General features: G+C 40.9%; 1 protein-coding gene across 3 annotated transcripts; it reads left to right on the top strand.

Moving 5' to 3' along the window:
• The first annotated feature begins 1,637 nt into the window (after positions 1–1,637).
• LOC117087357 (glutathione S-transferase A1) lies at positions 1,638–13,387 on the top strand. Of its 3 annotated transcripts, none has more exons than XM_033217438.1 (7): positions 1,638–1,809; positions 5,806–5,922; positions 7,476–7,527; positions 8,711–8,843; positions 10,686–10,827; positions 11,977–12,108; positions 12,995–13,387. In XM_033217438.1, exons 2-7 carry the CDS (start codon positions 5,836–5,838, stop codon positions 13,115–13,117), a joined length of 669 nt encoding a protein of 222 aa, XP_033073329.1. In that variant the 5' UTR covers positions 1,638–1,809; positions 5,806–5,835; the 3' UTR covers positions 13,118–13,387. The 3 variants fall into 3 exon arrangements, with proteins under 3 accessions (XP_033073329.1, XP_033073330.1, XP_033073331.1); XM_033217439.1 differs by lacking the exon at positions 1,638–1,809 and adding an exon at positions 2,776–2,794 and having other exon boundaries at positions 12,995–13,264; XM_033217440.1 differs by lacking the exon at positions 1,638–1,809 and adding an exon at positions 5,576–5,709 and having other exon boundaries at positions 12,995–13,264.
• The last annotated feature ends 862 nt before the right edge of the window (positions 13,388–14,249 follow it).

Raw genomic sequence — 14,249 nt, 5'->3', positions numbered from 1 at the left:
ACATGCAAAACCAATATTCTAAAGTTTTGCAACAATAAAGTACTTTACCTAAGTATTGATTGTTCCTACTGTAAAGCTAATGAACTCTTTCCAATCAAATGCTAATTAAATAATAAAACTCCTATTTGTTGATTTGGTTAAAATTAATTTCTTTTCATTAGGATCTGATATGAATTCAGATTTCCAGTCTCCTCCTAACTTACCATTTTCGTGAAATTAAAAGTTTAGTAAAAAAATACTGTAGATTATGTGGTTTGACTTTTCCAAGAATTGTCCTGTAATACTTGTCACACAATCTATTAAAATGTCAATGTAGAAATGTGCTCCTGACATTTTCACGTATACACAGTAGAAGAGTTACCATACTGGGTAATGGCATAAAGACATTTTCTTCTTTTCCTGGAGTCATTTTATTTCTGATAAAAGTGTTCTTCCTTAACCATTTGCAAAATAACCATTCTTTCTGCTGTGGATTCCTCAGTTTTCTAGGAGGTGAGGAAATATTGAAGAGCAAACAGACCCACTCTCCGCTCTTAGGCCACCCTGTTGTCCCTTACAGGCGGGTGCTCCTGGCTCATCCTCACTCTGCTCCTTAAGGCTCTGTGGGGCCCCAGTCATGAGCCTTCCCTCAGTTCCCTCAGTGCTACTCAGGCCAGGGCTGCCAAGACACAGATGGTATATGTGAATTACACATAAGTAAGTATATGCAACATCATTTTTCTTTGGTGTGTCATTGTGCTAACGTGCTTGGATTAGAAGTGATTTCCAGGAATCCTTCCCTGCATCTTCTAGCTTCTGGGGGCTCTTGGCCTTTCTAGACTTTCATGGATCATGACCACATCACTCTAATTTCTGCCTCCCTCTTCCAGCACCTCACCCTCTGTGTCTTGTGTCTTTTCTTCTCTCTGCAGTGAGGACAATTGTCAATGGATTCAGGGCCTTTCCAGATATGCCAAGACGATCTCATCTCAAATTCTTTTACTTCATTACATCTGCAAATAGTCTTTTTCCAAATTAGATCAAGTTCACAGGGTCTAGGGATTTCTATATGGACCTCTCTTTCTTGGGGGCCAACAAAACGCCCTGCATGTTATAGATGAAGAAAGATTATTTGCAATTGATGAATCCAGGTGATGGATACTTTCAGATTTGTTATATTATGGGTGATTTGAGTGGCATAAAGAGGAAAGCACATGCAAATAGGGTTCCCGGATTTGGCAGATAAAATACGGGACACCCACCTAAATGTGAATTTCAGATAAACAATAAAGAATATTTCAGTATAATCAGGTTTCATACCACTTTTGGAAATAGCTATAACTAAAAAATTATTGATTGTTTGCCTGAAATTCACATTGACATGGATGTCCTATATTTTATTTGTCAACCCAGAAAGAAAAGGGTGGCATCAGCTTGTCCTTCACAGATATCCCCCCCAGCTATGCTCACAATAGAGGTTTTTCAGTTGCCATAGTCTTTGCATCCAACTCATGAAAACAAGTGTCTTAAAAAGCCAGTTTCTGCTGACTTGCAAAAAGAGCAAAATCCAGGTGAAATGTATTGTTTAAACTTTAATTGCCAACCTTGAAAAGGAACATATTAACCAGTTTCTTCTGATAAGCAGATCACTTACTCATGTCTTAGAATCCAGTAGGTGGCCCCTTGGCCATGAAATGTGTGGGAGTTGCTTTTCTGTAACTTTATCCTTCTTTCAGTGGGAGGGAACTATTGAAAGGAACAACAAGCTTATAAATACATTAGGACCTGGAAGTCAGTTGACCAGCCACGACAGTGACAGCATTTAACAAAGTAAGTACTGATCTTATAAATCTCTCTACATTGCCTCACACTCTCCTCTCTAGCCTCCTAGAAAAATATGCTAGTATGTGTCCTTAAGACAAGAAAAAGTCTGTTTTTACTCATATCGTGCCATCTTGGTGTGTTTGGGTGACAGTTCAAGAATTGTTTATTTCTATTCTGTTGGATGCATCTTTAGAGCAATGTAAAAATGAAGAATTTAGAAAACCAGGGCCTCAGCATTGAATGGTATGGGAAACAATGACATGAGGAGAAAAAGGAAATGATAGTAATTTAAACAATCTGAGACTAATCAGTGCTGGAAGAAGTGGCAATGTATGCAAAAATTTCTTTCTCTATATAAGTAATCAACACACAATTGTAAATTGTGTAATACTATACAATTTACACACTGTAATACTATATTGGCTGTGAAAATTTAAAACTAAGGTTTATTATAATTGGAGTAAATTAGTTTGAATGTCAGGGGAACTAGATTCTAGTTGAGCCTTTGCCACTAATTAGCTCCATGACAAGTCATATTCTGTCCCTGGAGTTCTACCGACTCCTGGCCAATCTAGAGGATAGCTAAGAAAGAGGCTCTGACTGTTGCTGCCCTTTGAATGGTGTAATTCTTTGTATGGAGATCTGACCTGCCCACTCTAGGATGTTTCCAGGCATCCCTGCCCTCTACCTATCTGATTTGTAGCCCCCTCTCCCTCCCTGCAGATGTGACAACCCAAAATATCTCTAGACCTTGCTCAATGTCCTCTGGAGCAGAGGAGCAAAATCCCCCTGGTTGAGAACCATGGGACTACATGACCTCATGGGGCTAAGCAAGGCCATGTTACTGATGTGCCCCACTGCTTGGACGTTCACTGAAAACTTCCTGTTAATCCACGTGGACTGATTAGTGAATATCATTAATCTCTGTACAGGAGCTAGAAAGGAAAGAGAGAGAGACAGAAACAGAGAGTCATCATAGGACAGATTTCATGTAAGTCTAGATTCATATAAAATCTTATTCCTACTAGAGTTCTATGGACAAAAGATAGAGAACTAGAGAAATGGATACAAGATAGATAATAGATGATGAAGAGACAGATTACAGAGAGATAGATACATAGAACAAAACAATACATACATGGATGGGTAGACAGAGATTATAAATAGATACATATACATAGATTGTTGATAGGTAAAATAACTGATGGATAGATAGATCAAAGAAAGAGGATCCATGGGCTACTCAATGTGTCCAGAGACTCACCCATCTTCCAAGCACTGGGACCAGAGCAAACACCCATTGCTGAGTTCCTACTATGAATTTTTGTACATTATCTCATTTAACTTTCTCAGCAACCTGCAAAAGTAGAAATAACTAACTCGATTCTAAGGAGAGAAAATTGAGGCTCAGAGATTAAACAACCTACTGAGTTTATGAATCTCATAATGGGAGGAGTCATGATTTATCTCATTCTCCCTTCTCTCTGATAAGAAACAGTGTCATTGGGACCAACTCAGAGATGGAACTCCTTGAATTTACTCCTGGAATTATGAGAGCTTATATTCCTTTCAAAACAAGCCCATTTTTAATTGATGTAAATCCAGTTATACTAGTCCTCAACTCACTCTGGTTTTTAGGTTGTCAAATCAGAGAAAGGCACACTTTTATTAATTTTTTCTTCCAAGCAAGCCCCTGAAAAGTTGCTCACAGGAGAAACTCAAGAATTAGATGTTCCCGTCTCGCCCTCTCCTTCCAACATTTAGTTGGCTAATATACATTGAATAAGAAAATATAAAACAACTTCTCAGAGAGGAGCTGAGAGCCAGGTTACGGGGTGGAGTGGAAAAGCTCTGGACCTGCAATCAGAAGTTCGGGCTGACCCAACACTCACCAAATGTGCAGCATGGGACACGTGCTTTAGCTCTCTGAGACTCAGTGTGCCCATCTTTAATTCGGATAATAGGAGCCATTTCCCAGGGTGTTGCAGAAGGTAGACACACTCCCTAGATATTGACCATGAATGAGCAGCATGTGTGTGTGACCCATGGCAAATCCTTGAACTCTCTGGTTCTCATTTTCTGTTGACCCAACAAAGCTCAATGGTAACCTATGGTCTCAGTCTTAGCCTGACCCTTGGAAACCTCACATTGAGAAAGTGGTATGTTAGTTATCAGCAGGAGTGTTGTGATAAAATATTATGTAAGATAAAATTTCATTTCCTTTTGAAACATGATCCTCAATCAATGGCTAAGAGAGTTTAGTTTGGAGATTGGAATTATGACACAGTGAACTCTAGTCCGTAACAGTTAAACAAGCACACCCCACGCTTTCCTGTGAACTTCACTCTCCCTTTCATTCTGCTGAATTATGCTATTTCCATTTCCCAAGTTACCTGAATTTACTCCTGGAGTTATCATAGAAAGTACAATGTCAAAATATCTAATTACAAAACAGGTGAGTTGATTCAGTATGATTTCAAAGAATTCATACAGGTGTGAGCCACTGCACCCAGCCTCAACTACTATATTTCTAAAAAAGTAGGTATGACTAAAATTAGGCATCAAAATATTTTAAATGTCTACATTTTAAAATATGGGAGTCAATAGTTTAACTTTTGGAAAGTAAAGAATTTGATGGATCCATCAAATATCAATTGGATATTTGATGACATGGAAGAATTATTGTTAATATTTCATGTGTGATAATGTACTCTGGCAAGTCAATTTAAAAACCTCAGTATCCTCAAATGTAAAATGAGAATAACAACAGCATTCACCTTAGGTGATTTTTGTAGGATAAAACGAAGAGAAGTTTAGAAGAATGACCAGTGTGTGACTGACATTGAATAAATGCTAGCTCCTTCCATATCCTACAAAGTTAATGCAGCAACATCTCTTCTTCCAGGTTATAAAACAAAATGCCCCCCACAGAATTAGAATACAGAATTCCAAAAGAAACAAGGGATTAGCATTCTTTGTCTGTTTAAATAATTTGGATCTTCTAGCTACAGTCAAACAAGTCTGAGGCCTAATTTCTGGTTTTGATCAAATGCAGTCTCACAGCCAAAGAACTGAACAGTGACTTAGCTCCCTGACTGTCCTCCCTATCAGTGACATCCTCTGGTTTCACAGCCGGTTCATGGATTCCCAGGGCCTTCACCCAGCTGGCTTCCAGGTGTGCCTTCATTTTAGTCCTTGGTGTAGATATCCATGTCTATCACCAACTGGGGCGTGACTGTGAACATTGTATTTCTCTGATGTTCCATTTCATTAACTAAAAAATGGAGATAACAACCATTTCATGGGACTATAAGGAGGGTTAAAGATTTAAAATATTGAAAGGGGCCGGGCGTGGTAGCTCAAGTCTGTAATCCCAGCACTTTGGGAGGCTGAGGCAGGTGGATCACAAGGTCAGGAGTTCAAGACCAGCCTGGCCAAGATGGTGAAACCCCATCTCTACCAAAAATACAAAAAAAAAAAAAAAAAAATCAGCTGGGCATGGTGGCAGCCACCTGTAATCCCAGTTACTCGGGAGGCTGAGGCAGAGAATTACTTGAACCTGGGAGGCAGAGGTTGCAGTGAGCTAAGATCATGCCACTGCACTCCAGGCTGGGCGACAGAGAGAGACTGTCTCAAAAAAAAAAAAAAATTGAAAGGTACTAGCATTGAGGAAGGATCATTAGGAAGTTTTCAATGAATGTTAGTCCTTTAATTCTTCCTCTTCCCATTAACTCCTATACATGTGTTATTACCACATACTCTCACCTCTTAGGCTGCCAAGAAAAGTCACAGTTAGCCAATGAAAACTTGAGACTGGTTTGCTGGAATCTGAGGGTGGCCACTGTTGGGTAACAATCTGAACCAAAAAAACATTCCAGGAACTCCTCCAACCCAGTCTTGAAGAAGGCAGGTTCTACCTCAGTATTTTAGGTAGTTTTCAACCATATATGCTAAAGTACATTTTTTTATTCTATGGCTTCAATTATTCATTCATTCATTCAGGCTTAGAGAAACCTCCAGAAGACTGCTATCATGGCAGAGAAACCCAAGCTCCACTACTACAATGCACGGGGCAGAATGGAGTCCACCCGGTGGCTCCTGGCTGCAGCTGGAGTAGAGGTAGGTTCTGAGTTAGGTCATCTTAAGTTGGATTTAAAATTGCGTTATCACATACTTTTCCCAGAGACACTATGAGATGATTACTAACTGAAGCATTGTGCCTTAAATAAAAATGGACTGTAATTAAGAAAAAGATGAACAGATTTGACCAAGTAATTCTTAAAATTTCTTCGCATCTAAAGGCATACATATTAAAATACATTTAAGAAACTAATCACAAAGTGTAGAACTTAAGTGGATTAGAATTTAAACAAAGTGTAAAAAATAATTTATGGCATTTATACAACAATTAGAAACATGAATATCGATTGAATATTTGATGACATGGAAGAATTATTGTTAATATTTCATGTGTGATAATGTACTATGGCTATCTTTAGAATACTTAATGTGTTTTAGGAAAACACATTGAAGTATTTAAGGATTAATCATACGGATCTGGGATTTCTTTGGAATTATTACAAGAGGAGAAGTAGGTGGGCATACAGATGAAACCATATTGGTTTTGATTGATAATTATTGATTCTAGGTGAGAAGTATAAGGAGAATCATTATGTTTTTCTGTTTATACTTATTCATGTTCATAATTTCAACAATAAAAAATAAAAAATGCGTAATATTTTTAAATGGTTGTAATTAGAGGTAAAACGCAAACTACAAATGAAGACGGAAGGGAGTGGATTGTAACAGACTACCTATTGAAGATTGACTAAATTCACAGCAATTATTTGGTTGAGCACTTACTAATTCCAGGTTCTGTACTAGGTCATGGAGACAGTGAAGAAGACAGACACAGTCCCTGCCCTGGGGTGGCCTACATGTCTATGAGGATGCAGAGAAATAAACACGTGGTTAAAATCGGGGGACAGGCTTCTAGAACACACGAGCATTCCCCAGTGCCACAAAACCACATCAGAAACTAGAAGTTTTCATTAAAAATAATATTAGTGTGGGACTCTCATTCCTTTATTAAATTGAGAATTTTACCCTATTGTGTCTCACGAACTTCAGAAGAGAAAATTATAGTTGCAAGTGTTAAAGCTGTGTAACAGCGGTGACCTATTTCACCCTTAGCAGGGTTCCTGAGAAGTGGGGCGATACAAATTACAGCAGAGGCTCCTTGGTGGCAGAATATTTGATGGCCATTAGCCCATGGCATGCCCCATGCTGGGGACACACAAGGTTGTGGTCTGATCTCACTTGGAGACACAGGCTTTCCTAAGATATGACAACACCATAACTAGGAGAACTGCTCAGTGCCTTTTCTCCAGTGACGTTCCCTCTCAAAACATGATCTAATCATAGACATTCATGAGATCAGGGTGAAGGTGAAGTGACCTAGAAGATTGAGCAGCTGTGTGCTGTGACCCATGCACTTCTCTCAATGATTTAGGTCTAAATTTCCAAATGGCCATGACCAGCCCCCTCTGTGTACCCTGCCAAACTCAGAAATCTTATATTCTCCAAATTATGCACCAGATAGGGGCCATTCAAGGTCACAAGTCTATAATAGAATGAACTAACTAGAACCCATTTACTGTGTCTGCTTCCAGTTTGAAGAGAAATTTCTAAAATCTGCAGAAGATTTGGACAAGTTAAGAAATGGTAAGATCAATCTCTAAGTGCCTCTGATGAGTATATCTAGTAGAAAGTACAGAGGGAGCGTTGAGCAGCCAGTAATGCTATGTGTGTGAGGGGTGGTATTTGGACATGGTACAGAGGGAGAAAGTGGTTAAGGTGGAAGAGATGTGGCTCCTTGATCAAGTCTGGCAACTCTCTCCAGGCTAAAAGGACCAGACCTCTCAGAGTATTTTTTAGAGGAATGATCTCCTGCACCCTGAGAAAGCCTTTTTTGTTTTCACGCTTGGGGAACCATGAATGAGCTGTGGTCATCAGTTCAGGATCCCATACAGCCTGCCCCATCCAAGCACATGCAAGAACATGCATTAGACCAAAGGAAGAGAAATAGATGTGGCCAATGTCTTGAGTTTTTTCTCTCATCGGGGAGCATGACAAGGTAACACTGCAGCACTATTGCAGACTTTGAAGAGCAGATAAAGGGACCGTTACATAAAAACCTCTCAGAACCTGCCTTAAATGTCACAAACACCATGAGACTTACTCTGGGAAGTTCCTGTTTTAAATGACATCTTGTTGCCAGTTGTATTGTAACTTGTCCCAACCTCTTCCTAAAACATCCATGAAGGTAAATCAACACAAAAAATACAAGAGTCCCACTATGTATCTGGAAGGGCAATAAAAATATACATGAAACAAATGGGTAAAAAGTAAAAGGAAGCTTCTTAAGAAAAAGAAGAACTACACGAAGCTTTTTTAAAATGTTGTTTGGGCTGGGTGCAGTGGCTCACGCCTGTAATCCCCCATTTTGGGAGGCTGAGGCAGGTGGATCATTTCAGTTCCGGAATTCGAGACCAGTTTGGCCAACATGGTGAGACCCCATCTCTTCTGAAAATACAAAAATTAGCCATGTGCAGTGGTGCATGCCTGTAATCCCAGCTATCAGGAGGCTGAGGTAGGAAAATCACTTGAACCTGGGAGGCAGAGGTTACAGTGAGCCAAGATCACGCCACTCCACTCCAGCCTGGGTGACAGAATGATACTCTGCCAAAAAATAAAAATAAAAATGAGTTGTTTCAAGTGAAATCTTACCAGGCAATAATTTCTTCTTCATTTTACAAATTTAGTCATTTCCACAGCTGTTATTTTTCATCCGGAAAGGGTGGGTTTCATAGACATTTCACTTTCCTTTTTTTTCTTCCTTCTAAAGATGGATGTTTGATGTTCCAGCAAGTGCCAATGGTTGAGATTGACGGGATGAAGCTGGTGCAGACCAGAGCCATTCTCAACTACATTGCCAGCAAATACAACCTCTATGGGAAAGACATAAAGGAGAGAGCCCTGTACGGTATATTTTCTGTTCTTCCATCTACAGAGAATACAGAGTGATTTAGATCCTTCCTTGAGTGGGTGGGACCGTGGGACGGCATCGAGACCAGCAGCAGGCTGGGCCTTGGATGTGTACACTGAGGTCCATTATTGCAGAGTCCCATGGAGATGAGGGAACAGTGAACATGGGGAGGGTTCAGACAAGTGTGATTGTAAAAGACAATGCAGCCTATGGATCCAGCACCGTGACAGAGGTTTCCAAACACTGATGAACCGTGAACTCAGGAGGATGGGGAATCATGATTCTAGGTGCTCAGGCCTTCAGAGGCTGGACTCCGGCCAATAGCTTTGGACAGGCGTAGAATATTTGAGAGTCTGTAGATGAAGGACTAGGGAGGGAAAACTGCAAAGAAGCCAAATCTAAGGTCCCAGTAATTCTAAGAATGATGACCAGGAACTAAATTAGCAACCAATTATATCAACTGGAATACTTGAGCAGGGCTAGTAGAGGCTGGCACCAAAGATGCTGTGGTTACCTTGACACATGGATAGAAGGCCAAAACAGCCAGACTGATTCAATACCAGCAAAGCCAAGGGGTCTCCTTGCTGTTGTGATCACACTGCATGATTCCAAATAAATCCTGAATGAAACTGCTGGCAGCTCCTCAAAAACTCCGATGACCCTCTAACCAGTATACCCCCAAACAATCAAAAATACATCCACACTATATCTTTCACATAAAAGAATAATGCAAATAACAATGTTCATAGTATTCAAAAAGTAGAAACAACCCAAATATCAACAATCAATAAATGGAGGAGAAAAATGCGCCTTAGCCATGTAATGGAAAGATATTTGGAAATGAAAAGGAATGAAGTACCAATGCATGCTACAAGATGATTAAACCATAAGACATGTTACATAAAAGAAACAAGACACAGAAGTCTACGAATTATAGGATTCTTTTCGTACGAAATGTCCAGATACTCAAATCCAAAGAGGTAGAAAGTAGATTAGTGGTTGCCTGGGGCTAAAAGAGTGGGACTTGGGGAAAAAGGAAGAATACTGCTAATGGTACAGATGTCCTTATCAGGGTGATAAAAATACTTCTGGAATTAGACTGTGATTATTTTTACAGAATTCTATGAATGCACTAGAAGCCACTCAATAGTATAATGTAACATGTGACAATTATAGTATGTGAATATGCATTAATAAAGCTCTTGTTTTAAAAAGTATAGAGAATTTCACCAAGGAAGGGGATTCTTAGGTGGGGTCTCAGGAAAGGCACACATGGCTAAAGTTGGGCAACAGCACATGGAGAGGGCTGTGGAAACATGTTTCATGAGTGTAATTGGAAGAATTGCAAATATGGGACATAGAATTAGCCCTGGGAGGTGTAAAATGATGAGAGAGGACAAGGAAATATGGATGAGAGGGCTGTGCCAGGGACTTTCTTAGGATTACTTAGGAAGCAGATCTTTGACCACTTGACACACACTAAGTCCATGCACAGAACAAACCACGATTCAGATGACCGATCCTAGCACAGCACCAGTGGGTACTGGCAGTGATTCCACCAATTTCTGTCATGACTGTGACCACCAATTTTTTTTTCCTGTATTAGGTCATGCGTGTAACAAAACTTAGAGATCTGTCTACCTCGATAGGTTGTTTTAATAAAGAAATGTTAATATACCTGTAAAAATCAGAGCATAATGACTAGACTATAAAAGGCACTCACTGGAGGTGAATTATTTTGCCATCACCTGTTACTCTACTCTCTTAGGTTTTTATAAACCTATAAAATCTAAGGCAAAAGGTATTTGAGCATTTGGTTGTTTTTGTCTTTTAGGATTGACATGTATACAGAAGGTATAGCAGATTTGGGTGAAATGATCCTCCTTCTGCCCTTTTGTCAGCCTGAGGAAAAAGATGCCAAACTTGCCTTGATCAAAGAGAAAACAAAAAATCGCTATTTCCCTGCCTTTGAAAAAGTAAGTGAAACTATTCAGTGTTTGGGGAACTGAGTTTAGAGGCCAGTAGAAAAATAGTGGCTGGGCATTCCTGGGGCACTGACCTTCACTTTCAGTGAGACTTCGTGAACACCAATGCAGCGCTCTGACTCTCAAGGCATTTTATGAAAATAGGCTTGGAGAAACAATTGTATCACTTATACCCAAGCTGTAATTTTCCAGCAAAATTTTAATTTACTGAACCTCAACATGGAATTATCTGTTCAACAAAATTTCGTGTTTATAAGTAGAACGTGGGCTGTGGAAAGCTCTGGACCACACTAGAGGTTGCTGTTGAGTCTATGGAACCCCATGGACTTTGATTGAAGACGAGCATGATGAAAGTGATCCATCAGAAAACATTCTGGTACCATGTGCAGGAAGACAGGAGACCAATTGCCCAACCAGAGAATACTGTAGTGTTTCAGAGATGGGTATTTTTAAAAAGGAGAGTGATTGTGGGATGCAGAGGAAGATTTTGCAAAATGCATTTTATAGTAAGTTGTAGACATCAGTGCAGTTCACCCCTAAATGCTTCAGCTTGCAGATTATAACATAGTGCCAGTCAGGAGTGAGAGTCAATGCTGTGAGAAAGATGATGAACTCAGGTTCACCCAGGTTTACTACAGATCTCAGGGAGATAGAGCGGGGAATGAGGAGAGCAGACAAGGAGAAATGAGGACTCTGAAATAGTCTCTTTCTAGGGGAAGAGTGTTGTCATGAAGGTGGAGTCGCTGTCCAAGGGAGATTGGAGAGGGAGGGAGCAGAATGTACAGCCACGTCCTAAATGTGAGGGCTCCACACTGTAGGGCCTGGGGCAGACAGAACATGTGTCGGCGGGTGCTATGCCCCTGGCCCATGTGGAAGAAGCAAGCTGGGTGGGTGGTGTAGATGCCACAGTGATGTAGATGAGAAGAGAAAATGGGAGCCTGAGCTCCAACTGAGGAGTGAGTAGAGTCACACTTCTTACTCTCTCATTCATTCAGATAATGTGGGGAAAGCTCTGGATTTCTGCACCCATGCAGTAAGGCAACAGAGGTGGGGGAAGTCAGGGTGGAGAGGCTCTGAAAGAAGCAAGGGTCCCAGCCTGGGTGGACATGTGTTCCTGATCTGATTCCTCCAATTCTCCAGGTCTTAAAGAGCCATGGACAAGACTACCTTGTTGGCAACAAGCTGAGCCGGGCTGACATTCACCTGGTGGAACTTCTCTACTACGTGGAAGAGCTTGACTCCAGCCTTATCTCCAGCTTCCCTCTGCTGAAGGTGACCCATTTCACAGCCCAGAGAGGCAGCCCCATATCTTCCATCTTGGGATCTTGTATCTGGGCCCTGGGACTGTCCAAGTTTTGACCCCAGCCTTCTCCAGGCCTTCAGTGCCCCAGGGTCTCCAAAATCAGCTTCCAGGCTCCAATGTTGAGAAATGAAAACAATTTTCTTATGAAAAGGAAATTTGTGGTGCATGCTACCCCACAAAGAGTATTTTGCCTTTTATCATGTGAAGGACCCAGGGCCCAGCATCTTTCCCCATCCCTCTATTTCAATGTGGTTTCTGTTCCTGAATTCTCTGTGACGTCTTTTATCCCATATGTGCCCTTGTCTTCCCTCATTAAGTCAGTCTGAGCAGGGCCCTTTCCATCTGGTTTTCTCCCTGGGCTCCGGCTCCTGCTGTCAGACATTGTGTTCCTCTCTGCACAGCTCTCCAGCACTCTGCCCCCCACACTGTGTCTCTCACTGAGAAAAGGTGGTCCCATGGTTTGTCTTAATATTTTCTATAACTATTCCCTTCCCCAACTAATTTCCCCATATTTTTACTTCTGCTTAGAGACTGATCTGTGTTGATATCCCACAGGCACATTATTTTTTCTTGTCTTATATGAGAGTCACTAATCTACAGGATTAATATGTAAGGAGAAAGATAGGGATGACTGAACTGATTAAAACTTAAAGCCATCTTTGGGGAAAATAAAATGAGCTACATGTTCTTGTTCTGATCTTCATTTCTCACTGGGTGTCTGTTTCTGCCTCCATGCTAGTGCTGATGCAGGGGACTCGCTTGGTCTTTGGCAGGAGGGGCTCAGATTCCCTGGGTCGTGTTAATGGTGGTGTCAGTCCTTGGCTTCACTCTCAGGCTGTGCTTTATGAATTACAGGCCCTGAAAACCAGAATCAGCAACCTGCCCACGGTGAAGAAGTTTCTACAGCCTGGCAGCCCAAGGCAGCCTCCCATGAATGCAAAATCTTTAGAAGAATCAAGGAAGATTTTCAGGTTTTAGTAAAGCAGCCATGGAGGCCAAGAACATACAAAACCAATATTCTAAAGTTTTGCAACAATAAAGTGCTTTACCTAAGTGTTGACTGTGCCTGTTGTGAAACTAATGAACTCGTTCCAATTGCATGTTAATTAAATAATACAACTCCTATTCGCCGACTTAGTTAAAATTGATTTCTTTTCATTAGGATCTGATGTGAATTCAGATTTCCAATCTCCTCATAGCCAACCATTTTCTTGGAATTAAAAATTCAGTAAAAAAGGAAACTATAAATTATGTGGTTTGACTTTTCCAAGAATTGTCCTGTAACAAACAATTTCTCATACAATCTATTAAAATGTCAATGTAGAAATGCACTTCTGACATTTTCGGGTGTGCACAGGAGAAGAGTTACCATTCTCGTTAATGGCATAAAGCCATTTTCTTCTTTTCCTGGACAGTCATTTTATTTCCGATAAAAGCATTCTTTCTTATGCATTTGCAAAATAACGATTCTGTCTGCCGTGGATTCCTCAGTTTTCTAGGAGGTGAGGAAATATTGAAGAGCAAACAGACCCACCCTCTGCTCTCAGGCCACCCTGTTGTCCCTTACAGTGTATGTGCTCCTGGCTCATCCTCACTCTGCTCCTTAAGGCTCCGTGGGGCCCCAGGCCTTCCCTCAGTTCCTTCAGTGCCATTCAGGCCTGGGCTGCCAAGATACAGACGGTATATGTGAATTACATGCACATAAGTATATGCAAAATCATTTTTCCCTGGTGTGGCACTGTACCAGAATGCTTCGATTAGGAGTGCTTTGTAGCTCCACCACATACTGGTCCTATAATGTGAATCTCTCTCAGGACACCTGGACTTCTGCAATTTGAGCTACCCTCCTGTTAGAGTGAGCTTCCCCACAGTTGGCAGATGTGGCTGAGGGAGCAGACAGACACACAGGCTTCCTACCTGCAACTTCACTTTGCTCTAGTCTCTTCACTTACAATCAGAGTAGTTGTTCTAAAATGCAAATTAGAAAAAAAAATCACTGAATTCTTCAGTGAGTCCTGACTGCATGCAGAATGCATCCTCACACCCATCTTCACTCCTTGATCTCCAGCCCAATCAACTCTCTGAGCATAGCGGGGCCTCTTGCCTTCCT

Source organism: Trachypithecus francoisi, unplaced genomic scaffold, assembly GCF_009764315.1.
Source record: "Trachypithecus francoisi isolate TF-2019V2 unplaced genomic scaffold, Tfra_2.0 Lachesis_group10, whole genome shotgun sequence".
NCBI classification, from domain to species: Eukaryota; Metazoa; Chordata; class Mammalia; order Primates; family Cercopithecidae; genus Trachypithecus; species Trachypithecus francoisi.
Note: the sequence above shows the minus strand (reverse complement) of the source record. Positions and strands in the feature narration are given on the sequence as shown.